The sequence below is a fragment of the Corapipo altera genome, unplaced genomic scaffold, assembly GCF_003945725.1.
Source record: "Corapipo altera isolate COAL_440 unplaced genomic scaffold, ASM394572v1 0, whole genome shotgun sequence".
NCBI lineage: Eukaryota > Metazoa > Chordata > Aves > Passeriformes > Pipridae > Corapipo > Corapipo altera.
Window position 1 is genome coordinate 88111589 of NW_020884872.1, and position 27917 is coordinate 88139505.

At 48.4% G+C, this 27917-nt stretch overlaps 1 protein-coding gene across 2 annotated transcripts in view; it reads right to left on the reverse strand.

Moving 5' to 3' along the window:
* The window catches only part of CAPN5 (calpain 5), a 57907-nt gene extending 30195 nt beyond the window's left edge, over positions 1-27712 (reverse strand). The window contains exons 1-2 of one of the 2 annotated variants that reach the window (XM_027669321.1): positions 27661-27712; positions 10631-10807 (exon numbers count right to left, since the gene is read on the reverse strand). In XM_027669321.1, coding sequence (XP_027525122.1) covers positions 10631-10792 — 162 coding nt within the window. In that variant the 5' untranslated portion in view covers positions 10793-10807; positions 27661-27712. Of the gene's footprint in view, positions 1-10630; positions 10902-27660 lie in introns of both variants that reach the window. The other variant, XM_027669394.1, reaches the window with a different exon arrangement.
* Between the last annotated feature and the right edge of the window lie 205 nt (positions 27713-27917).

A 27917-nucleotide genomic window follows, 5' to 3' on the forward strand; every position in this document is an offset into this window, starting at 1 on the left:
GACACAGACACTGAGGTGCTGGAGTGTGCCCAGAGAAAGGCAACAGAGCTGGCGAATGGTCTGGAGCACAGGCCAGATGAGGAGCAGCTGAGGAAGCTCAGGGTGTTCAGCCTGGAGAAAAGCAAGCTCAGGGGGACCTTACCACTCTCTGCAACTACCTGCAAGGAGGTTGTAGCCAGGTGGGGGTTGGTCTCTTCTCCCAAGTAACAAGTGATAGGAAAAGAGGAAATTGCTTCAGGATGCACTGGGGGAGGTGTAGATTGACTATTATGAAAATTTTTTCCCCCCAAAGGGTGCCCAGGGAAGTGGTGGAGTCCCCATCCCTGGAAGAATTCAAAAGACATGTAGATGGGGCACTTGGAGACATGGCTTAGGGGTAGACCTGGCAGTGTTAGGTTAATCGTTGGACTTGATGATCCTAGAGGACTTTTCCAACCTAAACGATTCTATGATTCTATCACCCAAATGGGACAGATGCTTCAGCTCACCCTTGCTGACCTGATTTCCTTTTGTGAGAATCTGAGCAAGCCACCACCAGCCTCAAGGAGTCATGCTGGCTTCTCCCTGTCCCCCAGGGCCTGGTAACAGTGGCTGAAGCACCAATGTCCTCTGGGGCACCTAGGAATCCAGACCCAAAAGGAGGGTGAAGCCAGAGCTCTTGGCAAACTCCTGTGAGAGCACCACCCTGGGGTGCTTGTTTTGCCTGTACTTTCTATGACAAAGGACAGTCTGAAAGGAACATGTTGGTGGGTTTTCATAGGACATAAACATCCAGATGAGGATGTAAAGGGGTCAACAGATCACACAGCTTGGCCCTGTGCTGTGCAGGTTTGGTCCTAGCGAGCTCAACTACCAAGCACCTGTGCTGGGTGCCAGGGCAGTGCCAACAACTCGAAGTTCTGTCCTTTCTCAAGGATGCTTTGCACTTCCCTCCACTTCTTCCAGTGCCCCAGTTCAAGACTGTCTTGTCCATAGGGGTGCTTGGGGCAGAGCAGGGAGCTCAGCCCTGTGTCCCTACAACTGCACACGGCAGCGGGACAGGATGCACGCTGGGGACAGACGGCCATGAGCATGGGTAGTACAGTTGAGCAGGGCAGCACCATCCCGAGGAATTAATTCCCCCATCACACAGTGTTTGAGCAAACACAGGTCTAAATGATTGCATTGGGTTAAGTACCTTCACTTAGGACAGAAATCCCACCTTACCGTGCTCCCCTGCTCGGCACATTTCAGTCTGCCTCTAAACAGGTTTGTAATCTTTGCAGGGCTTTTGGGGCAGTATTTGCACAGTCTCTGTGTATATATCATATATATCAGAGGAGAAACAATGCCATTCTGCTCACTGCCAAATTGCATTGGGGGTTTTATTTAAAAAAGGGACGACTTAGAGAATTTTAATGTTCTGTACAAATAATTCAGATGGTGTCAAGTTGTTTGGCAGCAAGAGAAGGACAAGCCCTGGGGTGTTTGCAAAGACAGACGCTCACTGCATTTATTCATCCACAGTCAACCCATTGATACTCCTGGACTGGACAGGAGTCCAGGCTGTGCTGAGCAAGGCAAGAAGGAAAGGTGATGGAGAGAGAAGTGGCACCTGTTTCTCTACAGGTGTAGGTATCCCTCTGCCCCAACCACATGTGCATTGCAGGGTTACTATAGAGAATAATAGAATCACAGAAAAAAATTGAGTTGGAAAGGACTTTTAAAGATCATCTAGTCCAATCACCCTGAAATGAGCAGGGACATCTCCAACTAGATACATTTAAAGAGATTGGAAATACAGAGGCAAGAGAGTATGCCCAAAGTTTCAAGGGGTGTATGTTGAAGCTAAGTAATTCAATCCCCCCCAAAAAATTGCAAATCCTAAGGTGGGGACTGGACTTTAGAGCAAGTGATCCATAGCCACAGTGGATTTTCCTCTCCTGGAAAAACAAAACTAGATCATGCTTAGAGGAAGCAAGTCAAGTTTAGTTCAATGGGGAGTTAATTCAAGGAAGTGCTGTGAACTCGTTACACAGAAATCAGACAATGCATGGTGAAGTGTTCCTTCTGGTTTCAGATTTGACAGACCAAGGAAATGGCTCCATTTCTGCTCCACAGGCAGGGTCAGTCCGGCTGTCATTCTCCCACCAGCACTTCCTCCTATTTGCTTTTTTCTTTAACCCCTTCTTGCAGCAGCTGGACTCGGCCCTCAGTTTTACATGCACTTCATGTTTTATTTTCCTTCTGCAAGAGGCAGCACCATGCCTGATGGAGTCTCTGCAAGGGCATGGGCAAAAGACACTTCCTCCAGCAGGACTGAGCTTGCCCTTAACACAGGCAAATCACCCCAAAATCCCATCCTCTCTCAGAGCCCAAAAATTAGAGTTCATAGGTAGTGCAGAAACTCCCAGCTCACACCAAGATTAAAAGCTTTGGCTGATCCAGGGTGTCAGTTGAGCTCTGGGGCCACTAACGTAAGAAGGACATGGACTTGATGGAGCAAGTCCAGAACATAAAGATGATCAGAGGGCTGGAGCACCTTTGCTATGGAGATAGACTGAGAGAGCTGGGGTTGTTCAGCCTGGAGAAGAGAAGGTTCTGGGGAGACCTTAGAGCTCCTTCCAGTGCCTAAAGAAGATCCAAGAGAGATGGAGACAGACTTTTACAAGGGTGTGGAGTGACAGGACAAGGGGGAATGGCTTTAAACTTAAAGAGATCAGGTTTAGGTTTGATACTAGAAAGAAGCTCTTTCCTGCAAAGGTGGTGATGCACTGGCACAGGTTACGGGGGATGCCTCATCCCCAGGCCAGGTTTGATAGGGCTTTGAGTCTTGAGGAATACAGTCAGTGCAGTAGCTCAGGGTGCAGCTGCAGTGCAAGGTACAGGTTGAGCTCTAGGCGGTTATCAGAGGTGAACAGCTGACTTTGTGCATAACAAAGGGCCCGGGGACCTGCAGCCCAGACAGATGAAAGGGCAGGAGCCAAGGACTCCAGACTTTCAACCCCTTAGACTGTGAGGGTATAAAAACACAGGGTTTCCTTTGTTCAGGGTACCTCCTTGGAGGCACCCACCTTGAGGCATTATTCTATTACTGCACCATGATTAAATTATTTTAAGGATCCAGATGTCTGAGATAGTCTCTGCTACGGGAAACCTGCAGTGGAGGCAGTAAGGAAACCTGGTCTGACTGTGTGAGTGTGGTGAATGCAGGGAGTCAAGCAGGGCACCCGTTGGCTCATTATAGCCACCCGCTAAGAAAGGATTTCAGTCCCAGCTCAGGTGTTTCAAGTGTGACTGACAGAGTGGCTGCTGGATAGTCAGACAGGAAAGTTTCCTTAACATTGAGCAACCAGGTCTAGTGGAAGGTGTCTCTGCCCACAGCAGAGAAGTTGGACTGAGGGGATCTTGAAAGCAAACGATTCTGTGATTCCATGATAACTAGCTCTGCCTGTAGAATGTGCCCCTCCAGCACCCCAGAGCCCATTCTGGGAGGATTTGCACCATTCCCTCCCAAGGAGCTCAGAAGGCAGTGGATGGATCCTATGGGCTCCTTTCTGTAACACCCTCTGCTATTGTTCTGCTCTTCCCCATTACCAATACAGTAATTTCTTGACAATGACACGCAGTTGCACTTAGAAGCACACAATGAATCTAATCTATGTTAGATTCTGTTTACTGTTGCTTTTGCTTTTAAGGCCATGCCCTTCTGATGCCAAGGACAGAGCAGACTGGCTGGCAATTTCTTATCAAAGGCTGCAATGAGCCACACTCAATGTCGGGCAGCTTATCAACCCCTGTCTTCACTGGGACTAAGGGGAGAGTGTGTTTGCCTGGCATTATGGGGCCGTGGCCCTGGGAGGATCCACCAAGTCCTGCTGGAATGCAGCCAGGGGTCAGCAGCACATCTAATGAGAGTAGAGACCCTTTAAAATAAGAAAAATAATAACAATAAATTTCTTGTTCATCTTGAGGGATGGGGAGGAGTCTACAAATGGCTTAAAAATGTAAAAACAAGGTCAATTCCGAGATTGCATTAAATGATGACCAAATCCCTTCCTGGCAAGGAGCAACCAGACTGGCAATCAGCTCCAGTTTTACTGAAAACAGCAGATAAATTAACAGGCAAGTGGCTTATAAATTCTTAAGCTGAGAAATGCAAAAATCTGGAAGGATTTCAACTCCTGTGATGGACCACAGACAGATGAAAGATTATTCAGAGGAGATGATCCCTCAGTCAATCCAGCAGCACAGAGGAGCCCCAGCATCAATGCTAACCCCAAGCATTTTTTGGGCAGGACCAAAACTGAGACAGGCCAAGGCACTGCAAAAAGCTGAGCAAAGACATCCCTGGAGTGCAGAGGTTAGTATTTTAGTCTTTCTGCTGGAAAACCTCCAAATGGGACACCAGAAGGTTTTTGCACCCAATGACCATTGCCAGTTTAATTGCCTCCACGGTGAGCTTCAAGTGAGCTCTCAGAGCAAAGAAGTGCAAGAACTTATCCTCTGTCTTCCCCATTATCTTTACTATTGTGTTTTTGCCAGCTTCCCAGCCTGTACTATCCTCTGGGGAAAAGACCTTTTAATGCAGAAACTTGAGGGCAGGGAAGTGCTGGTCCTGCTTTTAGTGAATTAGTTCATTGACTCCTTTCCCCTTCCAGGAAATCCTCATGGGGATTGATTGTATAATCCTCATTCAGCAAGCAAAAAGAGCTAAGTGCTTAATAAAGTAAAGAAAAGTAGAGCTAAGAGATACGCTCCCTTCCTGCAGCACCTCCTCCAAACACAACAGCATCTAATTCAGGATACAATGGACATAATGCATCCTGCATGATAGGATAAGGGGGAATGGCTTTAAGCTGAATGAGGACAGATTTAGATTGGATATTAGGAAGAAATTCTTTATTGTGATGGTGGTGAGGCACTGGAACAGGCTGCACTGAGAAGCTGTGGCTGCCCCATCCCTGGAAGTGTTCAAGGCCAGATTAGATGGGGCTCTGAGCAAACTGGTCTAGTGGAAGATGTCCATGCCCATGACAGTGTGGGTTGGGACTAGAGGATATTTAAGATCCCTTCCAACCCAAACCATTCTGTGATTCTATGAATTAACAAAGGCCCTATACACAAGTCAGGACAGATACATGCCAGGACAGCAGGGAAACGGCTATTAAAAAGTCCTATTTTCTTGGTTTCTAAAGATTCTTCTTGTCTGTCTGTAAAAAAGCCCCAGGGCTGTGACTGAGAACATCTCTCCCCAGTGTCACAGTAGGGCTGAAAATGACATGGCCCTACTGCCCTAAGTCCTCCTGCTTCCCACAACCATCCCCAAAATACCTGGGCTGTCTGTCTCCCCCAAAACTCTGCTGACTCTAAGGTTTTCCCCTCCAAATGACACTGCCTTCATCCAGATAAAATAATATTACCCTTTAGCAAGAATGCACCTTTATGCTCTTTAATCAGTGACAACTTCCCTTGACAATTAATTCCTGCAGAGATAATCTGGTGCTTACAAGCAAATATTGGAGACAGATAAAAATACTGAGAAACAGGTATGGAGGGCAAAACGCTTCCCCTGAAGAGGGGAGGGTGTAGACTTCATCCAAGAGTTTCTCTGGTGGTTACAGTCAGCCAGGTTTGAACTCACAGTGCAGAGATTCAGGTCAGGTTCAACCATCACCACACCTCACCTTGAGCCACCCAGTCACTGTGACAACAGCCTGCCTGGAAACCCTCGTGCTTTGTCACAGCTTCTCTTTACAGCATCTTTGGCACAGCTTGATGCTGAGTTCCCACCTGGTCCCCTCCAAGTGTTTTTGGGATCTCATGTCACAACCACTCAGCATCTTAGGGATGACCATAAGGTGCTTCTGCAAGGTCCTGCAGCACACTGCTGTGGACAGGAATACACTCAGCACACAGCAGCCCACCCGCCTCCCAGAACACAGAGGAAACAAATTTCTCCAGATTCAACCTTGCTCCCTGGCATGCAGAAGTGTGGTTCAACATCACACTTGTGCCTGGGGTAAGCCTCCCACCAGGCTTCAGTTGCTTCCCACAGGTGCACAGTGATGCCCAAATTTGTCCTGGCTGGTGACCAGTCCCAGCAGTAGGTCATAGCTTGATGGGCTGAACCTGAACCAAGTGTCCCTCCTTGATGCAGAGAGAAAACAAGCCCTGGATAAGGCCCAGGGGTACTAAAGACCCTAAATGAACTCTGTACCAATCTCATGGCAACACTGGAAGCATCCTGTATCCAAGGAGAGAGTTTGGGACAGTGATGATTAGAAGAGATTAACTCTTTTCCCACTGGGTGGATGAGTCTCTTCCACACCTTAGACCATCACTGATTTTTCCACAGGGGATCAGCAGACACAGCAGGTGCTCCAGATCTCCCTTATTTCAGCCACCATTGTGCATCTCATCCAGCCCCATCTCCTCGTATCCATGCCACCCCTCTCTATTTACCCACCTTCCAAACACCCAGACCAGCTGACTCAATGTACAGACCAAACCTCCTGCTCCCAACGGTGCACTGCCAGCATTCCTGTCCCAAACAGGGAAGGTAAAACTCTGAGTTTGAGGATCAGGTTGAGATTTCCACTGGGAGTGGTACTACTTGCCTGAATACAGATCTCCCTCTCCTTCCCATAGCAGCAGGTAGAGCACGAGGGAAAGGAGTTTCAAGCAAGGTGTTGGGATTTGGGCTTAGTCCAAAAAGCTCTTTTTCATTTCTAATGCAATAGCTGAGTGCTGCTGCCAAAAGGAGCCGCTGATGCTGACTTAGTGAGCTCCAAAATCTGTTTTGGCTCAGCAACCAGCAGCCACTCTTGTTTTTAAGTGGATTCACTAAAACAAGGCTCTTCGGGACCCCCTTCCCAGCTCAGGCTGATACTGTGGCTTCCTTCCCTCCAAAACACCCCAGTAATTAGCTTTCTGGCTTCACTGTGTTGCATCACGGAGACGTCCAGCAAACAACCACCAAAGCCAAAACCTGATTAGAGGGCTCAAACAGCTGCTCCCTCTGCAAAGATCTGGCATCCAGAGCAGGGCTGGAGGCCAGAGAAAGCAGGGAGGGAGGGAGGACACCCCACTGGAAAGAATAAGGCTGAGCCCATTCCAGGAAAGGCTGCAGTGCCGGACGCAGGAAGAAGTTGAAGCAAAACAGCCTGATCAGGGAAGGGATCAGAGCTGTTCCTCAGCCTCCTCTTTTCCCCTCTACCCAGGAAAACCTCAAACAAAAGGAAGAGCACTGAAGAGATAGGGAGTTTTTTTGGTTTATTGGGTTTTTTTCACCAAAGCAGCCTCAGGCTTTGGGAGTACATGGAGGAGCAGAAAGGATGAGGGAAGGATGGTTTGGAAGAAAGGGATGCACACACAAGGGATGGACTGTTTAGATCCATACTAGTTCCATGTAAGTATATGGAAATGACATCCTGCCTATGCCAAAGCACATTCCCAGCAGCCCAGTGAGTTCACTACAATTACTTTTCACATGGAAGCCTGAAAAATCATAGAATGGTTTGGGTTGGAAAGGATCTTAAAGATCATCTAGTTCCAATGTCCCTGTTGTAGGCAGGGACGCCTTCCAGTAGACCAGGTTGCTCAAAGCCCCATCCAGCCCGACCTTGAACACTTCCAGGGATGGGGCAGCCACAACTTCTCTGGGCAAAACTTATCTCCTATGTCTCACTTCTTTCTACAGATCACAAGTGACAACTTTTCCAAGAAAGCAAGTGGTTGTTTTTAATAGCTGACAGCTTTTATTTCCACTCTCCACCCACTCTGTTCTCACAGCAAAGCCAGAGACACGATGAGCTCTTATGTTTTAGCAGACAGTTTGTGCTGAAACTCTCCAAAACAAGCTATGACCATGGCCTTGAGAGATAAAAGTGTGTACACACCATCCTCTCCCTGCAGACAGTCTCCCTGGGACTGGAGACTCCATTTCTGGGTCAGAAAATCCCCAAAACAGTGTGTGCCAAATGCAGGGAGTATCACTGCTTGTTTTTTTCTGAACAAGAATTTACCATGATTGCCTAAAGGAAGATTTGCTGGTTGTAATAGAAAGCAGATGCTGTAGGGACTTAGTGAAGTTTAATAACTGCATTGTGCCCTTAGCACACAAGCAGAACAGTTGATTTGAACTTCATGGACATTTTGGACCCTACTGAATCCTGCATTAAATTGGAAAAGCTGATGGTGCTTCCTAGCTTTCTTGCAGACAGAAAATTGGTGAGATATCAAGATTCCTGATACCCAGAGGTACTATTTTGCTTTCCTGCAGAAGATGCTGGGACTTTTTTCTGGGCTCTCTCCCTTAGAGAACCAGTATGAATTCAGGTACGATTGGGTTCAGCAACTAAAAATGTCACTTTGCATTGTCTGGCTGGCAGAAAGCAGTTCTCCTGTGAAATTCAGTTACTTTTGCTGAGATGAAAAGCTGAGAGAAAAAACCTGGAGAAATGCTTTAGAGAAAGAGGCTTCTGGGAAACTTCAGCAGTATGAGCTTAATTTCTTTTTTTTTTAATGGTGATTTTGTGGTCAAGACAGCTGGGCAGGTCTGATCAAACAATCCTACCAAAGAGCATCATCAATGAGTCTGCTACTGCTCAGCATGTATGCCTTCTGGTGCCAAAATCACTGGCAAAGTTCCCTTTGTCTGGTGCAGAGGCAGCAAAATGGGGATCACCTACATGTCTAGTTATGCACACAGGACCTTGCTGGCATGTGGGATCCACTACCAGCCTCTGTTCCCACTGCCAGCCCATGCCAGAAAGAGCCCCTGCTCAACCATCCTCTGCTGATTGCTTTAACTTTAAGGGTCCTTTCCTACCCAAACTGTTCTATGATCCTATGAAACTGTAGAGCTGAGTGGTTGCAAAAAGCTCGAATTCATTCCGTGCTTCAGCAGGGATGGGTTTGGACTAGGTGAGCACGACACCTTACAGGTGAAGACCATAAGGTCCATAAAGCTTTCTTGGAAAGACCTCATGCTCTACGGAGCAAGGCAGCAAAGGACGATACCTGACTGAAGACCAAGAGCTACAAGTGAGATGAAAGCCAGAAAAGCAGATAAAGAAAAGCTCTGAGATGCTCAGCAGAAGACAAGCGAAGTTTGACCCTCTACAACTGGATCCAACCATCTGTCATTACACATAGGAGTGAACTAATGTATGTGTCCCTGAATGTAAACCAATTCATGTCACAAATACATCCCTACCTTTTAGTCCCAGAGAAAATTATTTAGAAATTCTGAGGCATCACCTGTCTGCTGTGTAAATGGGATGTGCAAGGCATGTTCATGTTCCTCGCAGCGAGACCAAACCATGGTGAGCCCTGACTTCAGAAGCCAGCTGTGCACAGAGCATCTTTCTCCTCCAGCAGACAAGGGGAATAAACTAAAACACACACAGGGCTTCCCACAAACTCTGTGACCAGGCAGAGCTGGTGTGGAAGAGCCAAAGGCAGAGCAGAGGGAAGTGAGATCTCCTTCCACAAGGAGTCCAGTGGGATGCTGGGGGGCTCAGCCCCTCTGGCCACATAGAAAGAGTCAGTTCAGCTCCATTCCTCCCTTCACACAAAGCCTTTCTGTTCACACCCCCCCAAGACTGCCCTGGCCCAGACAGACACAGCTCTGTCTTGCTGAAGGCCAGCTGATTTTCCAGGCTGTCAGCGGGGGCGAAGATGATGACGGCAGCTCAGGCAACCCTACAATGCTGAAATGCCACCAAGCTGTGTGTGGAACAGCATGGGCTGGGCAGAGAGGGCTGCTTCTCCCCACAGGCAAGGAAGGAAACCCAGATGTGTTAGATGCTGGGCTACTGCCACTCCCCAACCAGTTATTGTTGCTCCCTGTGATTCCTTGTACTTCATGGCAGTCAGAGCACTGGTCTCATTGTCAACCCCAAGGAGAATACCATACAAGGACATAAAAATTCCCCACAGTGTCCTTAAGTCCTGATCTGCATCCTTTGGGCAGGCACTGAGGATAACAGAAAAGGGACTGGCAATCTTAGTCCCAGCCTCCCACAACCTGCCTCCATGATAGATACAGTAGCATGGAGGAGATGCAGAGTGCTTTTTCCAGAGGATGTGGGTTTTGAACATGAGTGGAAGGATGGGTATGACCACCCACTTCCCCAAAGACCCCCAAACCACCTCACCTACCCAAAGCTTATCTTCTTTTGTCTTTCCAAATGGACCACCAAGAGTATTCTAATGGAAGGTATCCCTGCCCATGGCAGGAGGGTTTGAACTAGATGATTTTTAAGATACCTTTCAACGCAAATCATTCTGTGATTCAGAGATAACACTTTGTCTTGCTGGACCCACCAGCCTTCACAGGAGTACCCAATACCAACCTGGCTGCAAACCATCTCTCTGGTTTATGCATGTGGCAACTGAGTCACCGAGAAGCCTCCTTTGCTCTTAGACCTCAATGTGGGCAGAAAAGCCTGGACCTGAGTTTGGCAGGTCTCTCTGGCACCCCAGAGGCTCACCATATCAGGTCTGGGCAAACAAACCCAGCTGTGGAGAAATGTTGACTGGGGCTTGATGCATTGGCAAAGGATGCACGGTGCATTTTTAGGAATGCCTGAGAGCAGAGGTGGTAGAAAGCAGTGTTGAGGGGCAAGGGGATGGATGCACTTACTTTTGGTCGCTTCCACTGGATGCCCTGAATCCTTGACTTGTAGAAGAGTGAGTCGTCATTGGCAGGGAAAAGTGGGTCCTCAAAGAGCTGCTTCCGCCGCTGACACTCCTTCTTCAGGGAGGCGTAGCGCTGGTTCTCGTATGGCTTCACCGAGGAAAACATTCTTCCCCACCAGCTCTGGAGGACAGGCAGAGCAGGAATGAGATGGGGTAGGGTCTGACCAGGAACACTCTGTCCTTTTCTGAAGAATCTGAGTGGCAGGACCAAGACACTGTGGGTGAAGACAACCACCTCTAAGCCCAAGTGTACCTTGCTGACACCCTGGACATGGGACTACCATTTCTCACAGAATCACAGAATATTCTGAGTTGGAAGGGACCCACATGGATCATCAAGTCCACCTCTTAACAGAATGGCCCATACGGGGATCAAAGCCATGACCTTGACATTTAATCACCACCATGTTCTAACGAACTGAGTTAATGTCCCCCAAGTTGGCCAAATACCACCAACACAGGCATAGCAGTAGATCTTAACTGGTGTCCTTCTTCTTGTTGAATTTATAACTCTTCTGGGAAAAACACAGCTCTCAGAGGCCAAGGAGGAAAAGACACCCCCTGTAAGATGGGTGTGCACAGGTTTATGGGGGCTGAGCCCTAGCCGGAGCTCCCCCACCACGCAGCCTTGAATCACAGACGTGTGTTTCATAATTTTGTCAGAGACACAAATTTCTCAGTAGACTTTATCAGATCTGATTTTAATTAAAAAAAGGCCTCCTAGCAGAGCACCACGTGTTTCTGGATTAATTATTCTTTCTTGACAAGAGCCTTGCTTCCAGGGCAGAGACACGAATTTAGCAATCCACACGACAGCAGGAAACCACTGCCCAAACGTCCCCCAGTGACAGAGCAGCACCTCTCCATCACTGCTCCACCACCTCTGCTCTTTGGGCACTAGGTATCAGCCCCCAGCTTCTCATCTCTCCACCCCATAGTGCGAGTCACCTTGTCCCCATGGCAGCAGGCACAAGGAAAAGGGGAGTTCTTCATTGTCCCTCTACTCGATTACAGACTTTTTCCAAAGCTCCTTCCTTAAACTTTATCTGTATTTATAACAGCCATGTACAATCCTTACCTATCCCCAAAATGGGATGTTCTCTTTCAAATGTTGACCACTAGTGACCTTAGTCTGGAAACATCTAGTATGGTTTCCAAAAGAAATGGGAATTTATGTGCCACATAACCATAGAATTACAGAATTGTTTAGGTTGGAAGAGACCTTTAAGGTACCTAGTCCACTTGTTAATCCAGCCCTGCCAAGTCCACCACTAAACCATGTCCCTAAATGACATAAACCCAACTGTAGTCTCCAACATGGTAAAACTCAGGGTGCCCCATCCAGTGGGTGGATGCATCCAGCAAGCTGATCTCTCATTATTCCTAGTGAGACATACAGAAACCATATGTTTATTGTGGTATTATCACTTGTGGTGGGATAATGAAGTTGTGATAACGGCTAATTGGAAGCAGCTAATTTGTAAAGAGTCAAAATCCCAGGAATTATATAATCACGTACTGTTGGGCATCAATTTAGGATGCCAGCATCCCTAAATTGATCCCTTGCTAATGAATCACTAGGATTAGCTGAAGAAAAGTAGGTATTTGAGAGCTAAACTAATGCTTATTCTGATCATAGCAGTGCTCCAAGAGCATCACCCACCCAGCCAGGCTTCTCTCCTCTGGGAGAGACAAAACCACATCACTTCTGCAAAGCTGAAGAGTAAAACACAGGTTTTAATTGACAGCATTTATCAGCCTGATTACCAGCACAAGTGCTTATCACTCAGAGCTTAAGTGAACCCAAAATAATCCCCTTGTTTGCTGCTCCACAGGTCTCTGCTACTGAGGATCAGTTGCTAAAGCAGCTTGGGGGGTGCTTTGTGCCAGTCAACCACCTTTCTCCAAATCACCCAGCACGTCCCAGCCTCAGGCCATGAGATGCAGCCACTGCAAATAACTGTAAAAAGGGGTAATTAAGCCTTTAATTAAAAATAATCTGAACTGCAAGAGAAGCACCACTGCACAGGATGGGCTGGGGCAACAGGTAGAGGCACCTCCCAGGAGGAGATCATAGACACTGGATGGCCAACAAACCACCTACCCCAAGAACATAGTGAACATTTAGTGATGATCCTCCAAGATTGTTGATTTGAGATTAATAGTTTATAATATCTTAGCTTGCAGGCCAGAGACAGGGAGAGCAGCTCTGTCTCCAGCACAAGTGCTCTCTTTGGAAACCAAGGCTAGGACCTGGCCTGCATAGGGTCAGTTACACAGGTATTAATTCACACAGGAGCCTCTGAAGGTAGCTCAGTGATGCACTGAGGTGCTGTGGTATAAAGGGTTTATAGTGATGCTCCTGGTATTTTCTCCTTGGCATCAGCACCAGATGCTTTTTAGCATCTCAGATGCTACAAAGAGACCCACATGCATCATCTGCCCTCAGAAAAGGCTTTAAAACAAATGGCCTCATATCAAAACCTGAATAATAAACTAGATTTACTCCTTGTAGAAAAGCTGACAGCCTCATTGAGCAGTCAGGGAAGGCACCCAGTAGTCCAATCCACCTTGCTAAGAGAGCCAGGGAAGGAGTTGGCCTTCAGATCTTCAGCAGAGGAAAGGGTGAAGGACAAGGGACATATACCCCCAGGGAGGTCATGGGGACATCTTGGCACTGACCAAGCTATTTTTGAGTAACAATCAGGCAGGACTTTCACAGTGACAGTGGTTCACTGCTACAGAGAGACACAGAGAAAGCAGCAGTGCTGGGAAAGGATGGTTGGCAACTGCCTTCTGCAGGAATACAACAGGCTGAGAGAGTAGAAGGATGCTGTTAGCTGACATGCAAGATGAATTGCTTGGATGGGTGCATGAGCTGGGCTGACATATGGGAAAGGATATTTCCATTGGAAGTTGTGCAGAAAGAACCAGTGAGTTTTAGGAAGTGAGCCTGGAAAGGAGGGGAGGAGGGAGGTTTGGTGCCTTTGTGAAAGCCATGCTCAAGTTAAGGCAGGAGTTTTGGGTTTGATGTAGGAGATGCTGGATGCTGCTCTGCAGCCTGTACCATGGCCAAGGGCTGACACTTGGCTACTCATTCATAAAATTACTGCTACACCCTGCAGCTTGGAGCTGTGCTTTCCAGTGATCCGTGCAACACTGACTTTCACAAGACACCCTCAGCAGCGTCCGTCCCTATGAGAACAAGACTGTGGTCATCTCAGCCAAGGAGTTCAGTTCTTCTGGTGCCCAGATTTGCCTGAATTCTGCCCTGCTATCCCACTCCACAGCAACTTTCGCCTCACCAGCCATCTGTCCTCACTGCAGGGCTGCTCTCACATGATGGTGTGTAGATGGATTTAAGTTGCAAAGGAAACGCCGAGCAGAAGGCAAAGGGATACTGTTCAAGATAATTAAAAAAAAACCCAAACAACAATAAAACCACCTTGCAAAATAATTAAAAGGAAGGTGTGAGGAGAATGTTCTTAGGGCAGTGTTAAAATTCATTACTCTCCCTAATTTGCAGCATTACATGCTTACTAGAATGTCAGCTCTGCCACATTAAAATGCCCAAGGGCTGACTAATTACTCTTTGCTTTCTTGCCTTCTTGCAGCAAGATCAGATGCTCCAGGGGCACAAGAACTGGGCATTTTTACACTTGGTTTGAATTAACAACCCTACACTTGGACATGCACATGTTTGTATGTCAGCACGGAGGGGAATCTGCACTCACCACTCTTAGCAGAGCTGAATTTTTGGAAACAGTGGTCTGATCCAAACCTCAGTCCTGGCATGAAGGAGTTAAAGAGGAAATTATTTTGTTGGAAGACTGAGCCAGACATGACTCAGGGGTGTTGTGGACTTCCCTTTTCACCTCCAGTATCATCCAGGTGTTCCCGCTTCTGCCAGCTGGTAACAACCAAGGCTCTAAGCGCTGCAACAGGGAGAAGGATTGAAAGTGCTTGCATTGGCCAGGTCCACATACTTGCTGAAAGGCTCTTCCTTCCTCTGCCACAAAACTCTTCCTCTCCTTCTCTTCCAGCTCAGAGGCTCCTTTACCACTGGTAGCTGGCATGGGCTCACCACACTTGTGTTACTGCAAGGCTGCACCCCAGCCAGGAGCAAATGGCTCCTTGCTTGTAGATCCTACAGCTGTCTGCCTCTAGGTCAGACAAAACACTTTATTCTTAGAGGACAGAATCTGCTGCCCTTGTTCTCCAGCTTGGTTGTCACTAAACAGGAGATAGCTTTGATATCACATTGCAAAGGCATCGAGTCAGCCAAGGAGAAGATGAAGCAGACACCAGGCACGTGGTTGCCCAATCCTCAACAAGGTGCAGTATTATGGGGGCAACCTACAACCCTGCAGCTCAATAGTGGGGTGTTCAGAGCAGCCAGGCATTTTCTAAAAATGTTACCTAAATAATTTTTTCCAGCCTCTTTGGGTGTTTCTATTGACAGGCATGGGGTAACACCAAGGTTATCCTTCTACCAACCAACACAGAAGTCCAGCTCAGGAGAGGAAATGCTGTTAACGCAAGAAGAGCTTTATACACCTTTTCTCCAGGACCCAGGAAAGAAGCAGCTGAACCGTCACTCACTGTCTAAACTGAAGACAAGCACTCCACACCCCTTAGCCAACAACTCTATGCCAACAATGAACAAAAAAAGCCTTAAGTCATCTTAGAATCATAGAATGGTTTGGGTTGGAAGGGACCATCAAGATCATCTAGTTCCAATCCCCCTGCCACAGCTTCTCTGGGCAACCTGTGCCAGTGCCTCATCATCCTCAAAGTGACATCAGGACCAGCAGCACATCATCCACAGCAGGTCTGAGCTGTGTTCCCAAAGCCCTTTCCCACTCCCAGCTGTACATGTACTATAGCTTCGCTTTGGACTCCAAGTGCTGTGGCCCAGAGCCAGCAGCACAGTGCAGCATCCTGCATTAGCAGTGTCCACAAGGAGTGGAAGCTGAAGCCACGCTGATGGAAATTAGAAAACAAGATATCATTTCTTATCAAATTGACTAAGGTTAACCAGGGAAGCCAATTCCTATGGGAAATTATAGGTAGCTCATCTCCAGACGTTTCTGAGCTCAGTCGGACATCTTTCCAGAGGAGATTCTTTATCCAAATATTTGCACTGAAACAAAACTGTTGAAGAACAGAAGACTAAATGTCCCCTTCTGGCCTTTATCTCTTCCCTTCATTGGGTCATACCTCTGTTCTCATTTAAGAGCTAAAAACTCCACTAAGCTAAAAGTGAAATTATCATTTTTACTCTCAATTATATTTATTCAAGTTCTGATTTTGATCAGTGATTTGCTGCAGCATAGATGGCATCCAAATCAGGATACCTGAACACGGCACCTTTCAGCCAGAGGGTTAATCTTGCATGAGCACACATGGGGACAAGCTGTCTCCCCTTGGAAACTGGAAACTCAGGGTAGTGGAATTAGCCTCAAAAATATCCTGATGGGGTTAGGAGCTGTTTGTTCTGAGCAAGTAAACCCTCTGCATCGACATGGCTTTTTGAAAGCACATAAATACAACAAATGTCCCCTGATGAATCCTGCTCCTCTATGGAGCAGGAAAAAACACTTACCCTCTGCAGTGATCCTGGTCCCTTCTGCAAAGCACTGCAGGACCTACAAAGGAAGGTATCACTAAACAGGTGGCTATTACTAAAAAAAAAAACCTAAAAAAAATGTCCTTTTGACAAGGGCTTGTAGTGATAGGACAATGGGGAATGGCTTTAAACTGAGAGTAGATTTAGATTAGGTATTAGAAAGAAATTCTTCCTTGTGAGGGTGGTGAGGCACTGGCACAGGTTACCCAGAGAAGTTGTGGCTGCCGCATCCCTGGAAGTGTTCAAGGCCAGGCTGGAAGGGGCTTTGAGCAAGCTAGCCCACTCAAAGGTGTCCCTTCCCGTGGTAAAGTGGCTGGAACTAGATGGTCTTAAAGTTACTTCCAACCCAAACCATTCTATGGTTCTATGAAACAAAAAAGTAATCTTTCATTAAAAAGTGCATTAGCAGCACGGCCAGGGAAAGGACAGGGTCATGCCTCCTAAGAGAAAGCTACTGCGAGTGACTCCGCATCACCAAAATGAGCCTGGCTGGCAACATCTGCACAAAATCAACTGATGATAAGATCTTCTCACATTTGGAGGCTGTTTCCAGCAGTGCACAGTAATTTTTATCATGCTTGCTTTATTTCCTCTGGTTTTTTTTTTTTTCCTCCAGAACATTGCTCCTTTGTTGCTTTACAGCAAGCTGACAGAATGGTGAGAGGCATAGCCAGCCAGCAGGTTTGCATGCAGTGCAGCATTCAGATATGTTTTTTCCTGGGAAGACCAGGGTTAACAGGAGGGTCTGGGCATCCTTGAATACCCATTTCCTGCAGGAGCCAGCTGGGTGTGATGACCAGGAGCTACCTTTCTGCTTGGATAACTCACACTGGAACAGTGGCCTTTGGCTCTGGAGTTCCTCATTCCATGCAGATATGAGTCACCCTTTGCAAACACAGTCAGATGTTGGAGCTGCCAGAAGAAAAGGCAGCCCCACATGGTGAACAGTCTCATAACCTTTCCTTGGTGGTGAGCTCTGCCTGGCAAGAGCTTTGGACACAAACTGGGCTTAGGGTACTAGCCTGACTGGCCCTTCTGTTCAGATGTTAAGGTCAGACGGGACCAGGACAGATGCCTGAAGGCATCCTGGCAGAGGCAGGAGTAATAAGCTCAAAGCAAAGCTAGCAGCACTATCTCCCACTGGACTGGCAAATGAAAGAGGCTGGAGGGACACAGCAATCACAGGAAGAGGGATAGAACAACAGCAAAACATGGTGGCAGAAAGACGTACCCAGAAACAGTGGAAAGAGGAAGGCAGTAACAAGTTATCAGGAAGTCAGCACTGGCTGAGAAAAAGTAGAGAGATGCTGAAAATATTCACCACTCTGGGTAAAACTCATCCCAATCCACTCATGGTTTGGGGAGAACAGAGAACCTCAGTTTTGGATACCCCCACATGCTGTTTGATCTCTGAGCTGCCCTTGCTGGTTGTGTTATGTTAGGCTTGTCCCCCAAGTCACAGCAGGGTTAAAAACCCTTGGAGATCAGCAGGAGTTGCAGGGTAAGCAACAAAAGGTGAATTAAAGGGCTTTGCCAATGCCCAGTCCCTGGAGACAAACACCATTTCAGTAACCCCTCATGCCCCAGCACACTGTGACCCTGGTTAATAATTATAAGGAGCAGCAGAGAGCACCAGCAACAACAAAGCACTCCCAAGCTCACTTAGGAGCCATGGAGCCTCCAAAAAAACCCCTTTGTGTTGGAGAAGGCAAGAACCTTCTCCAGCACATGATATTGCTCACACAGAGCAGGTTTTCAGGCATCAGAAAAATACAACCTAGGAAGAGCAGACTCACACATGCAGAATTAAGCCACTTCCATCTGTGGTCATCCAGCCACATGGCTCTTGCTTACCCTGAGGGCTGTTATCCGACACGAGGATCACACTGAACACAGACCACCCACACCATGATGTTACAGAGGTGCTGTGCCCTTCTCAGCGTCCATTTTGATCACCATTGTGGAAAAGAAAAGGGGGGAAAGGAGGGAAAGGAGTGAAGGGGGGAGAAGGAGAAGAAAGGATGCTATCTTTGCAGGAGTGGACTGAGCATGTATTTTTATTATTTATTCAGTGTTTCTAATTGAACATCTAGACCAGCTACTTTTAAATCTGGTCACACTGACTCCACTGGAAGCCTTGCATCACACAAATAAACTCAGACTGGTTTTCTTGCCAAGTGGGAAAAAAAATTATGGTCTAAAGGCAGACTTGTATTTTCTTGAGGTGGACAGAGGGAAGGACAGAACAGTCACAGGGCATTGCTTGAGGTAGCAGGAGAGCATTTTTCTTGGACCTTATGGGTCAAAGAGGTGCTTATTTAAGAGGTTGGGTAAGTGGAAAATTCATTCAGAAAACTCATCAGTAGTGTAGATAAAATGCAGCATGTTTCCATGCAAATGCTCTGCCTTCAATATCTTCCGCAGCCTCTGGGATGATTAAAGCAATTGAACTTCAAAAGATGCACAGAGACCAGTGCAGGAGGAACAGCAGAGATAACAGGGCTGCAGCCACTCTGTAGCAGAGCCAGTGGAGGCAGCTGGATCCTGCAAGATCATCCCTCCCAGACTAGCTGTGATGTTTGTCCCTCTGGCTGATCCAGAGCATCCCTCCTGCAGTTTCAGGCCTGTTCACATCATAACATGCCCCGTCCCTGGAAGTGTTCAAAGCAAGCAAGCTAGTCTAATGGATGGTGTCCCTGCCCATGGCAGGGGGGTTGGAATCACAAGGTCTTCAAGGACCCTTCCAACCCAAACCATTCTGTGATTCTATAACACTGTTCCCAAGGCTATGGGTTTCTTCTCTCTCCCTGAACTTCACCCCTTCCTGCAGGTAGAGTCCAAAACTCTGTCCCCTCGGAGGTCTGGAGGTACAACCAAGTCCTTCAGGTCTCCTCTTGAGAGGCTCCTGGCCATATCAGAAATGTATTCCTTGACCTGTTCCACTTAAAACCAAGTGGGATCCAAACACCTCCTGCAATTTCAGCTGATGAGGGCACCCCATTGCCTCTGACGATGGGCTTTGCCCCAACCCTACGGCTCCTAGCCCCAAGTCAGGATTCAAACCTTTGCCAAGACTCCCAGCTTTGGCTAATAAACCATTTTAGTATTTTCTCTTTGCCTGACCCAAACCTGAATAGAAGCACCAAGGCACCTGCTCCTTGTCCTTTTCCAGCTTGGGTCCTCCATGTTCAGTTTGCTCTTTGATAGGCCCTTAAGCCCCTTGCAAGCCTCTTTCCTATAAATTCCATAGCCACAACAGCAAATAACCAGACCAGACGTGGGTGCTGACTGATAAGAGCATTCTCTTATCTGCAAAACCTTTGGGATGGCCCAGCAATATCTGGTTTTTTTTTTAATTTTACCTCCTTTTCTCTCACTGTCTTTAATAAGTTTTCTTTCTGTAACTATCTAAAGCATCAGGAGTACAAAAGTTATAGCTAAAGGCTTGTAGCAACTGATGGTGGTAGCACTTCTGAAGAGGGAAGCCTCTCTTAGTTATATTGGACTACCTCAAATTTGTGAGATTTCTTAGAAATCCTTGTTACTGGATTCACCTGGCTCTTGCCAAGTTGAAAGGTCTGAACCTAAGTTCCCACAGCCTTAATCTGAGCTCTCTTAGGTGGCTTTTACCTCTTCATGCATAGCAGAAATACTCTAGGAGGGATTTAGGTTTAGATCAGAAATTAGGAAGAAATTCGCCCTGTGAGGGCAGTGAGGCACTGGAACAAGTTGCCCAGAGAAGTTATGGATGCCCCACCCTGGAAGTGTTCAAGGCCAGGTTGGATGGGGCTTTGAGCAACCTGGTCTAGTGGAAGGTGTCCCTGTCCATGGCAGGGGGGTTGGAATGAGATGATCTTTAAGGTCACTTCCAAACCATTCTGTGATTCTATGATTTATCTGTTTTACAAGGGACAGTTACCTCCAGAAAGCATACAAAGTCTCCATGTACCAACAAAACATCACCTTAGGTGGGGGGGCGTCACATTCTGGTGGAGCACCCACCTTTGCTTTTGCTTCCCAGAACTTCTGTAACAGGACAAGCCATCAGGATGCATCTGTTCCATGCAGTCCAGAGGGAAAGGTTGGACCTCTGCACCCACAGGCTCCACATGGTCTTCTGAAGCCCTTCCTTTGGTAACCCAGAAGACAACCCTGATCTTTGCTAGCCCTTCATTAACATCCCAATCTGTGCCCTCAGGCAGGTTCCCCAGGTGAAACTAACTCACTACCAAGTCACAACCATGAACAGTGAGCCCAAAACCCCGCCCCTCATGCTGCAACTCCAAGCTCATGTTTGGGGGCAAAATCCAAAAATCCCTGCTCCTCTGAGAGCATTTACTGCCCTCTGGCACTCACCCTCCTGAGGCTGCCCAGGGACATCCCCCTAAGGGACATTCCCCTGAGGCTGGGATCACAGAAACCACCATCAGAGATAAAAAGCAGCCATCCACCCAGCTCAAATTTCTTTCAGATCATGGAATGGTTTGGGTTGGAAGGGACCTTAAAGATCATCTAGTCCAACCCCTCTCTTCCACGGCCTTCCAACCTTTCAGATGAGGATTCCTCCTCTTTTGAAGATGTATTGCTTTGTTGCAGCCCAGGATGGCTGGTGCTTGCTCCTGCAACCATGGCTAGCAGCTGGATCTTCCATCCCTGCTCTCACTTGAACAAAAATGCCCATCACTGCTCTGATGCATGCCTGGATTCTCTGCACAAAGCTGGAGTGGGGACTGTCTTCTTGGCAGGAGGTGGCTCTGGTCATGTTACTACTGCATGGTGAACAGCAAGCAGGAGACGGTGGGCTGAGCACAGCGCTCTGGGATGGGGGATTAAGCTCCTGCCTCCTCTCCAAGACTTTATCCTGCTGGAAGTCCTCGTTCTGTATCTCTTTAGACACCCTCTGAGCTGAAGCAGCAAGCCTCAGGGCACATATGAGATGTACCCTGTGACACAGGGAAGAGTTTCACTTCCCTGCATGGGACAGGAACCTGACGCAGCCCCGTGTTAGATGTAATAAATCACTGCTCTCCTGCTCCTGCATGAAGACCTGCCAGGAAGCCAAAGGGAATACTTGCTGGGCAAGGAGCCAGTGGCCACCATCCCTATACCCATCCTCATCCCCATCCTGTGTTCATGTAGCAGCAGTCACCCGGCTCTGAGAAAGCAGAGTTTGTAGCTGCAGCTTTTACAATTTCAAGGCTTCCCTTTTGCTCAGCAGAGAAATCACCCCTCCTTAATCACCCCTAGGCAATCCTCACAGTATTTACACATGTTCAGACAACTGGTAGGACCAGCTCTTCAAGGCTTTGGGAGCAGCAAGTCTGCAAACACTTCATAGGAAGCTCTTGATTACCAGGGTGTACCTTGAAAAAATAAAACAAACCAACCCCAAACCCTGAGCAGCAAGCAGACATGCATCCTTCTTCTTTATTTGGGACTGGAGGCAATGGTAGAACAGCTCAGGATGGGCTGTGAAGGGATGGAGTCAACAAGAGCCACCTGAGTCCTGCACCATGGAGTCAGGGAAGCTCAGATAAGTCAAAATATGATGCAAGCTGGGACAGAGGGTGCTTGCTGCAAGGGAGGGATATGTTTTGTCACTTACGGAAATCACTGTATGGATTATCTGGAGATGTAACAAAAAAAACCAACAACAACCACAAAAACACAGTGGGGGAAAAGCATCACGGTTTAATGGAAGGCCAGGCAGGAGTAGAACTGGAGCCATGCCCTTTTCACCTGGACATCAGAGAGACCTGCTGCTTGTCATGCTGTAGCTACACAGAAAGCAATATTCCATGTCCCTTTCCCTGATGGTAAAAGCATAACGCTGGCCTGGGCTGCTGCAACCTTGTTTGCGCACTAAGGGCCAGATTACAGGATAAACCTTGGTGGAATGAACCAGGGCTACAGCCTTCCTCACCTGAGGATGAGCTGCAGCCAGCCAAGGAGACAATTTCATAGAATCATAGAATGGTTTGGGTTGGAAGAGACTTAAAGATTATCTAATTCCAATCCCTCTTCCATGAGATACCTTCCACTAGACCAGGCTGCTCAAAGCCCCATCCAACATGACCTAACAATTGCAAGGATTGGGCAGCTATAGCTTCTTGGGGCAATCTGTTCCAGTGCCTCACCACCCTCACAGGGAAGAATTTCTTCCAAACATCTAATTTAAACTGGCCCTCTGTCAGTTTGAAGGCATTACCCCTTGTCCTACCTCTCTTTGCCTTTGTAAAAAGTTTCAGCTCTCTCGTAGCCCCTTTATGTACTGGAAGGGGCTCTAAGGTCTTCTTGGAGCCTTCTCTTCTCCAAGCTGAACAATCTCAACTCTCTCAGCCTGTCCCCATAGCAGAGGTTCTCCAGCCCTCTAAGCATCTTCATCCCTCTTTTGGTGTCATTCCAACATGTTCATGTCTCTCTTCTGTTGGGGGCCCCAATAAGCTGAGAAAGTCCCTGCATCATGAGGAGAAGGAGCCCTCTCCCATGTATCATTTCAGAGCTCCCCATTAAGGTTTTCAGCCTCCCAGCATGGGGCAGGGTTAAAGTGGTTGGTATGCTTTATAGTTCCCTTTGCCTTTAACCTTCATTCTCAACAGATTGAAGTCACAGGACAGGAGGAAACAGTGATGATGCTCAGATGGATGGTGGAAGGACTAAAACTGGTCATTTTTGCACAAGGGCAAATCAAGGGGCAGGGAGAGCTTTTCTCTGCCAGAAGAGTATTTTAAGATAAAAATGCATCAAAGTGTTATTGAACTGGGACAAAAAAGCTGCAGGCAGGGGCTGAGGAGCTCAGTCCAGCCCCTCTGAAGGGCTGGATCAGGCCCAAAGGAGCCAGCCTCTGACCTAGATGCTGCAAACCCCACGGGTTCCCAGCACGGCTTTGCAGGGGTATCATCTGTCACATCTCCAGTCCAGGAAGATCCCCAAAGCATGAGGATCTGCAATATTGGCTGAAAACTAATGCATCATGCAGAAAATCAAAAGCTATAAAGTCTCCGTGGCCACAGAGTGTAGAGTAGAAAGGACTTTTTCCCAGAGACAGTGAAAAACTCAATGGCAACGATTCCTATTTCCCCATGACCTCAAGAAGTTACCCCCCTATTGAGTCACCAGAATTAGGGTGCCTTCTGCAGTGCAAGACAATTTAGTAGGAATAAGCTAGAGATGAAAAGACTCCACGATGTGAAGGGGAGAGCTCAGGGCAGGTTAAGGGTTAATGCCGCAGCCAGACAGATGCTCGACTGGTGAAAAATGTAGCTTCCATGAAGCCACTGGGTCTCTGTCCATTTTCTGCAGTGCCCAGAGCCTGGCCCTTTCTCCCTGGGTAATCAGCTGGAAGTGAGCAGAGTTGGAGTAATCACTGCACCTCATTCCCCATCCGCGACACTGCCCGCAGGGCCAGGAGATGGAGGAGCACCGTCTGGCCCAAAGCAGGTCAGTGCAAGCCTGTTGTTGAGTCTTTGTGTTCCACAGCTGTTCAAAAGAACAGGTGAAGGCAAAGGCATGAAGACATAAGTAAATATATGCTACCCGAGTGTTCCCCCTATCACCACAGCATGAACAAAGGATGACAGACACCTCTCTATGGGCTGAAGAGGCTTTCAACTCTGGACATCTGCAGACAAAGGAGTTGACACCTCTAGACACTAGCGAGGAGGAGGAGAGAGTGCCTGATCCCAACCCTCAAGGCACAGCTGCATCCTTGTCCTTCCCTGTATTAACCTGCTGCTGCCCTGCTTGGAGAAAGAATTAGGAGAGGAATCTTGGCATTTCTGGACCAGCCAAAAATATCCAATAATTAATGCACAAGCATGAGCAGATTTAGAGGATGTACCCATTCTTCGTATCATCATACCCCAGAACGAACACTGTTTAAATCTCCTCTTGGGATCAGAGCCAAACCTTTCTTTAAAGCATGGATGCTTTGTTATTAATCCGTGCAGCAACCAGGGAAGGGGGAGATGAATTTTTTTTTTATTTTTGAGGCATAATCAAAGATGAAAAATTATCTCTGTGACATTGCTGGGCTTCATCTGTTTCATGTCTGGTCTCATCCCACATCAAGATGGTGAGACCTGCTTGGCTAACACAGCCCTTCCCAAAGGAGACACCTGGACAGGGTGTCTTGACCAGAGAGTCCTGGCCTCCTACACCAACAAACCCTAAATCCTCCTTATATCATGGTCAAGTACCTTGTAAGAGGGGTGATATGCCCTAATTCACACTCTCCTACCATCCTCTGATGTGATACAGTTGTGGAGCCTCTAGATAAGCCTTCCAATATAAACTGAATAAATTCACAACCCAACACCAACACTGTCCCTCAGTTCAAATAGCTCTTCTGCCTCCCTAAAGGTTCACCCCTTGGATGCATTTACTGACAGCAAGTACAGCCCCTCTCTGCCTTTATAAAAGCCCGGTGTATAATAGCTCTCCATCCCTCTGAGCAGCCTCAGAGCCCTTTTCCCTGCACCTGCTTCAGGCTGAGTTAATCCCTCTCAAGCACCAGATCTCAGAGCCTGGTCCTTCCACGTTAACTCTTCCATACCCTCATCCCACAAATACCCTTTCCCTGTTTCCCATTGCCTTTCTGCAGTGCTCCCAGGGGTATCCAGGACCAAAACAGCCCCAAACCTCCAGTCTCGACTATCCCCATATGATTCAATCTCCAAACATAGCACAAAGCCCAGGCATACAGTGCCCCACTGTATCAGCTGATATACGTCCTAGGGGACACACCCACACCCTGCAACTCATTCTTGAGGTCAGCCGTTTCCCTCTGGCTGAGCATCTTGTCCACCTCCTAGGAATGGTGCCTCTCAGTTTGGCTTCGCAGGCGAATCTCAGTATGAATAATGAGAATGAACTCAGATCCTCCCTTAAAGGCTTTAAGAAGATTTAAGCTCTGCTGCGTGGGCTTAATCTGTCCAGCAGCGCCCTTTGTCACCTCCCCCAGCAAAAGTCTTCTCCACTGACATACTCCCACATGCACTGTGTAAAGCCCTGGCATGTTCAGATAAAGAAGGCCTGGAGCATCTCCTTTCCCTAAAAATGAGAGCAAAGCTACAGGTCAGTCCCCTTCAGTAACAGCCCTGGGTTTCCATCTTCCTCCACCCCAGGGGCTTGAGGATGCCCACAGCAGTTGTTCATCACGAGCTAAAAGAACTCCCTTGAACAAACTATGCTGTGGAGAACACACCAGCCAAGCAGGGATTTTCCTGGGTTTGTGGCCATGTCAAAGCCTCACATAAAGTCATTTCATGCAAGGATGGGGGTGCTGGTGGCAGAAAGCAGGGTGGACTTGACTCCATCACAAACCTCCTGAGTGCCTTGGTCACGACACTTTGCCCCTGTTTTATATGTCATGGCTTTGCAGATGGGATTATTCCTTCTGTGTGTCACCCACCATGTCCTTAGGACATGACAAAGGGCCTTGATTTCTATTCTGAGCAAGGACTGCTACAGCAAGTCCTGCTGCCTTCCTCAAAACCTGCTTTTCCTTTCACTCGTGCCTTGATCCTTAACTCTGCTGCACACGAGAAAGTTTTTCCCAACCAATTCTGCTGCATGGCTGCTGGCAAGCACCAGCCACTGAGTGAGCCAGCCTCCTTGCACACAGCAGCATCTGTACAAACACACCCATTGCAGGGGGAGTTTGGATCTCACATCCTGCTCCCAGGGGTGGTAGGTCTCAAAGAGCATCCATCAGTCTGCCTTGGGTTTTACAACTCTGCTGCCTGGCTCATGCTCTGGAGCTGAGCCCCAGGTGATTCACATTAAAGAATTACCTAAATAAGTAGGAGGCAGCTGAGGTTCCGGTAAGGGCAGAGGGAAATAGATCACACCAGGACACATGTGCCTGTAGCAAGATGTTGCACCGAGCAGGAGCTAAGTTGTGAGCACCTGGATCAGGCTCTGTGCCTCCATCCATGCCTGACTCTGCTGCTTTTCCCCCTCTCTGGTCCTTGCTACCCCAAGGATGCTCCCAACAGGTGATACCTGTTCTCGCCTGTGTCCATAAGTTTGTCCCTCCTCAATTCACTGTTACCTTGAGCAGCACACCCAGCCAGGCTCTCTGCACCTGTCTTGAGCTACCCACCACCTGCATGCAGAGTGTGGGGTCAGAGATGCAGCTGCAAGGACCCTATGTTGCCTTCACTCCAGTATAACACCAGTTCAGCACACTTGGAATCCAGGCTGACCCTGGCCAGAGAATCGAGGCCCTTTAAGATGTGAGATGGGATGGAGAGGAAAGGCATCCTGGGGAAAGCCTGCAGCATGGTCCTTGCTGGATGCAGCAAGAAAAGCAGCTCAGGATTTAAGATCATCCTCCACGACTCTTGCTGCTCTGCTTCCAGCTCCATTTGCCATGGCTGCGCTCCTCACCAAGCTCAGAGCTAATGCAGCATCCAGGCAGAAAGGTAATGGTAATTGGTAACAAATAACTGGTAATAAACCCAAGCATCACACAAGGGTGGATCTCCAGAGCCGAGCGAGCAGCCCATGCTCACCTGGCAGTGACTAGACTGGAATGTGAGTGATAAAAGACCAGAGACATTTCCGATGGGACACCCTCCACTAGAAAGCATCAGGCTGGTGTCTCAGGTCAAAAATAAGTTTTTCAGGGCAGGAAGAAAGAGGTGATGCCTCCCCCCCCCCGAGATATGGGAAATCAGGGTTTATATCTCTGCTTGGAAAGCCCAAAAGCCATCAGTCTCCTGGACCCCAGCAGCGATCTGGCAGGGGCAGGAGCTCTCTCTCGCCTTAACTTTCCATAAGACTTTGGATTTGTCCCAAAAAAATGGAACAAAGAACAATATGAAACCCCAGGATTTTTTCCCAGTGCAGAAATCCTGCTCTCTAGCCAGTGCTGAGGCCTCGCTGCTCAAAGTTTCAGTCCAGCTTGGTTTCACCAGCAGAAACAAGCATGACTGGGAGCTGCTGCGAGGTTTTGAACCATCCGGGGTGCAACTTTCAAACGCACCAGCCCCAAGCACCCCGACTTCCACGACCCCCAAACACCAGCGCTTGCTGAAAGCAAGGGGAGCAGCGTGCTCCGCACGGGGCGGGGGAGAGGATGCTTGCTATAGGCTTCCCCCTCCCCCCCGAAATCTTATACACATACATACACACATACACACACGCACACACCCCCCCCCCCCTCCTCTCCCCTCCCCGGAACGCAGCCGAACCCCTGTTCCCAAAGCCACAGGTGCTCCGAGCATCCCCCGAGGACGAGGTGGGACCTCCGGGCGGGACGCGGAGCCGCCCCCGCGGACGGAGCAGCGGTGGGGGCGCAGGGACGAGCCACCCCCTCCCGGGGCCGGGGGTCGCCTTACCTGCCCAGGGCTGGTGCCGGTGCCCGCTGCCCGTGCCGGTGCCGCCGCTCCGGGCGCGCCGCTCCCGCAGCGCTTCGCTTCTCGCAAGCACCGCCCCGACGGGGCGGGCAGGGACCGCCGCCGCGCCTGCGCCCGGGACCGCGCCGGCAGGGAACGGGAGTGGGAATGGAGCCGGCGCTGGGGACTTGGAATAGGGAACAGGACTGGGAACTGAGGCTGGGAACGGGACCTGAAAGGAGAACTGGGAACGGGGATGG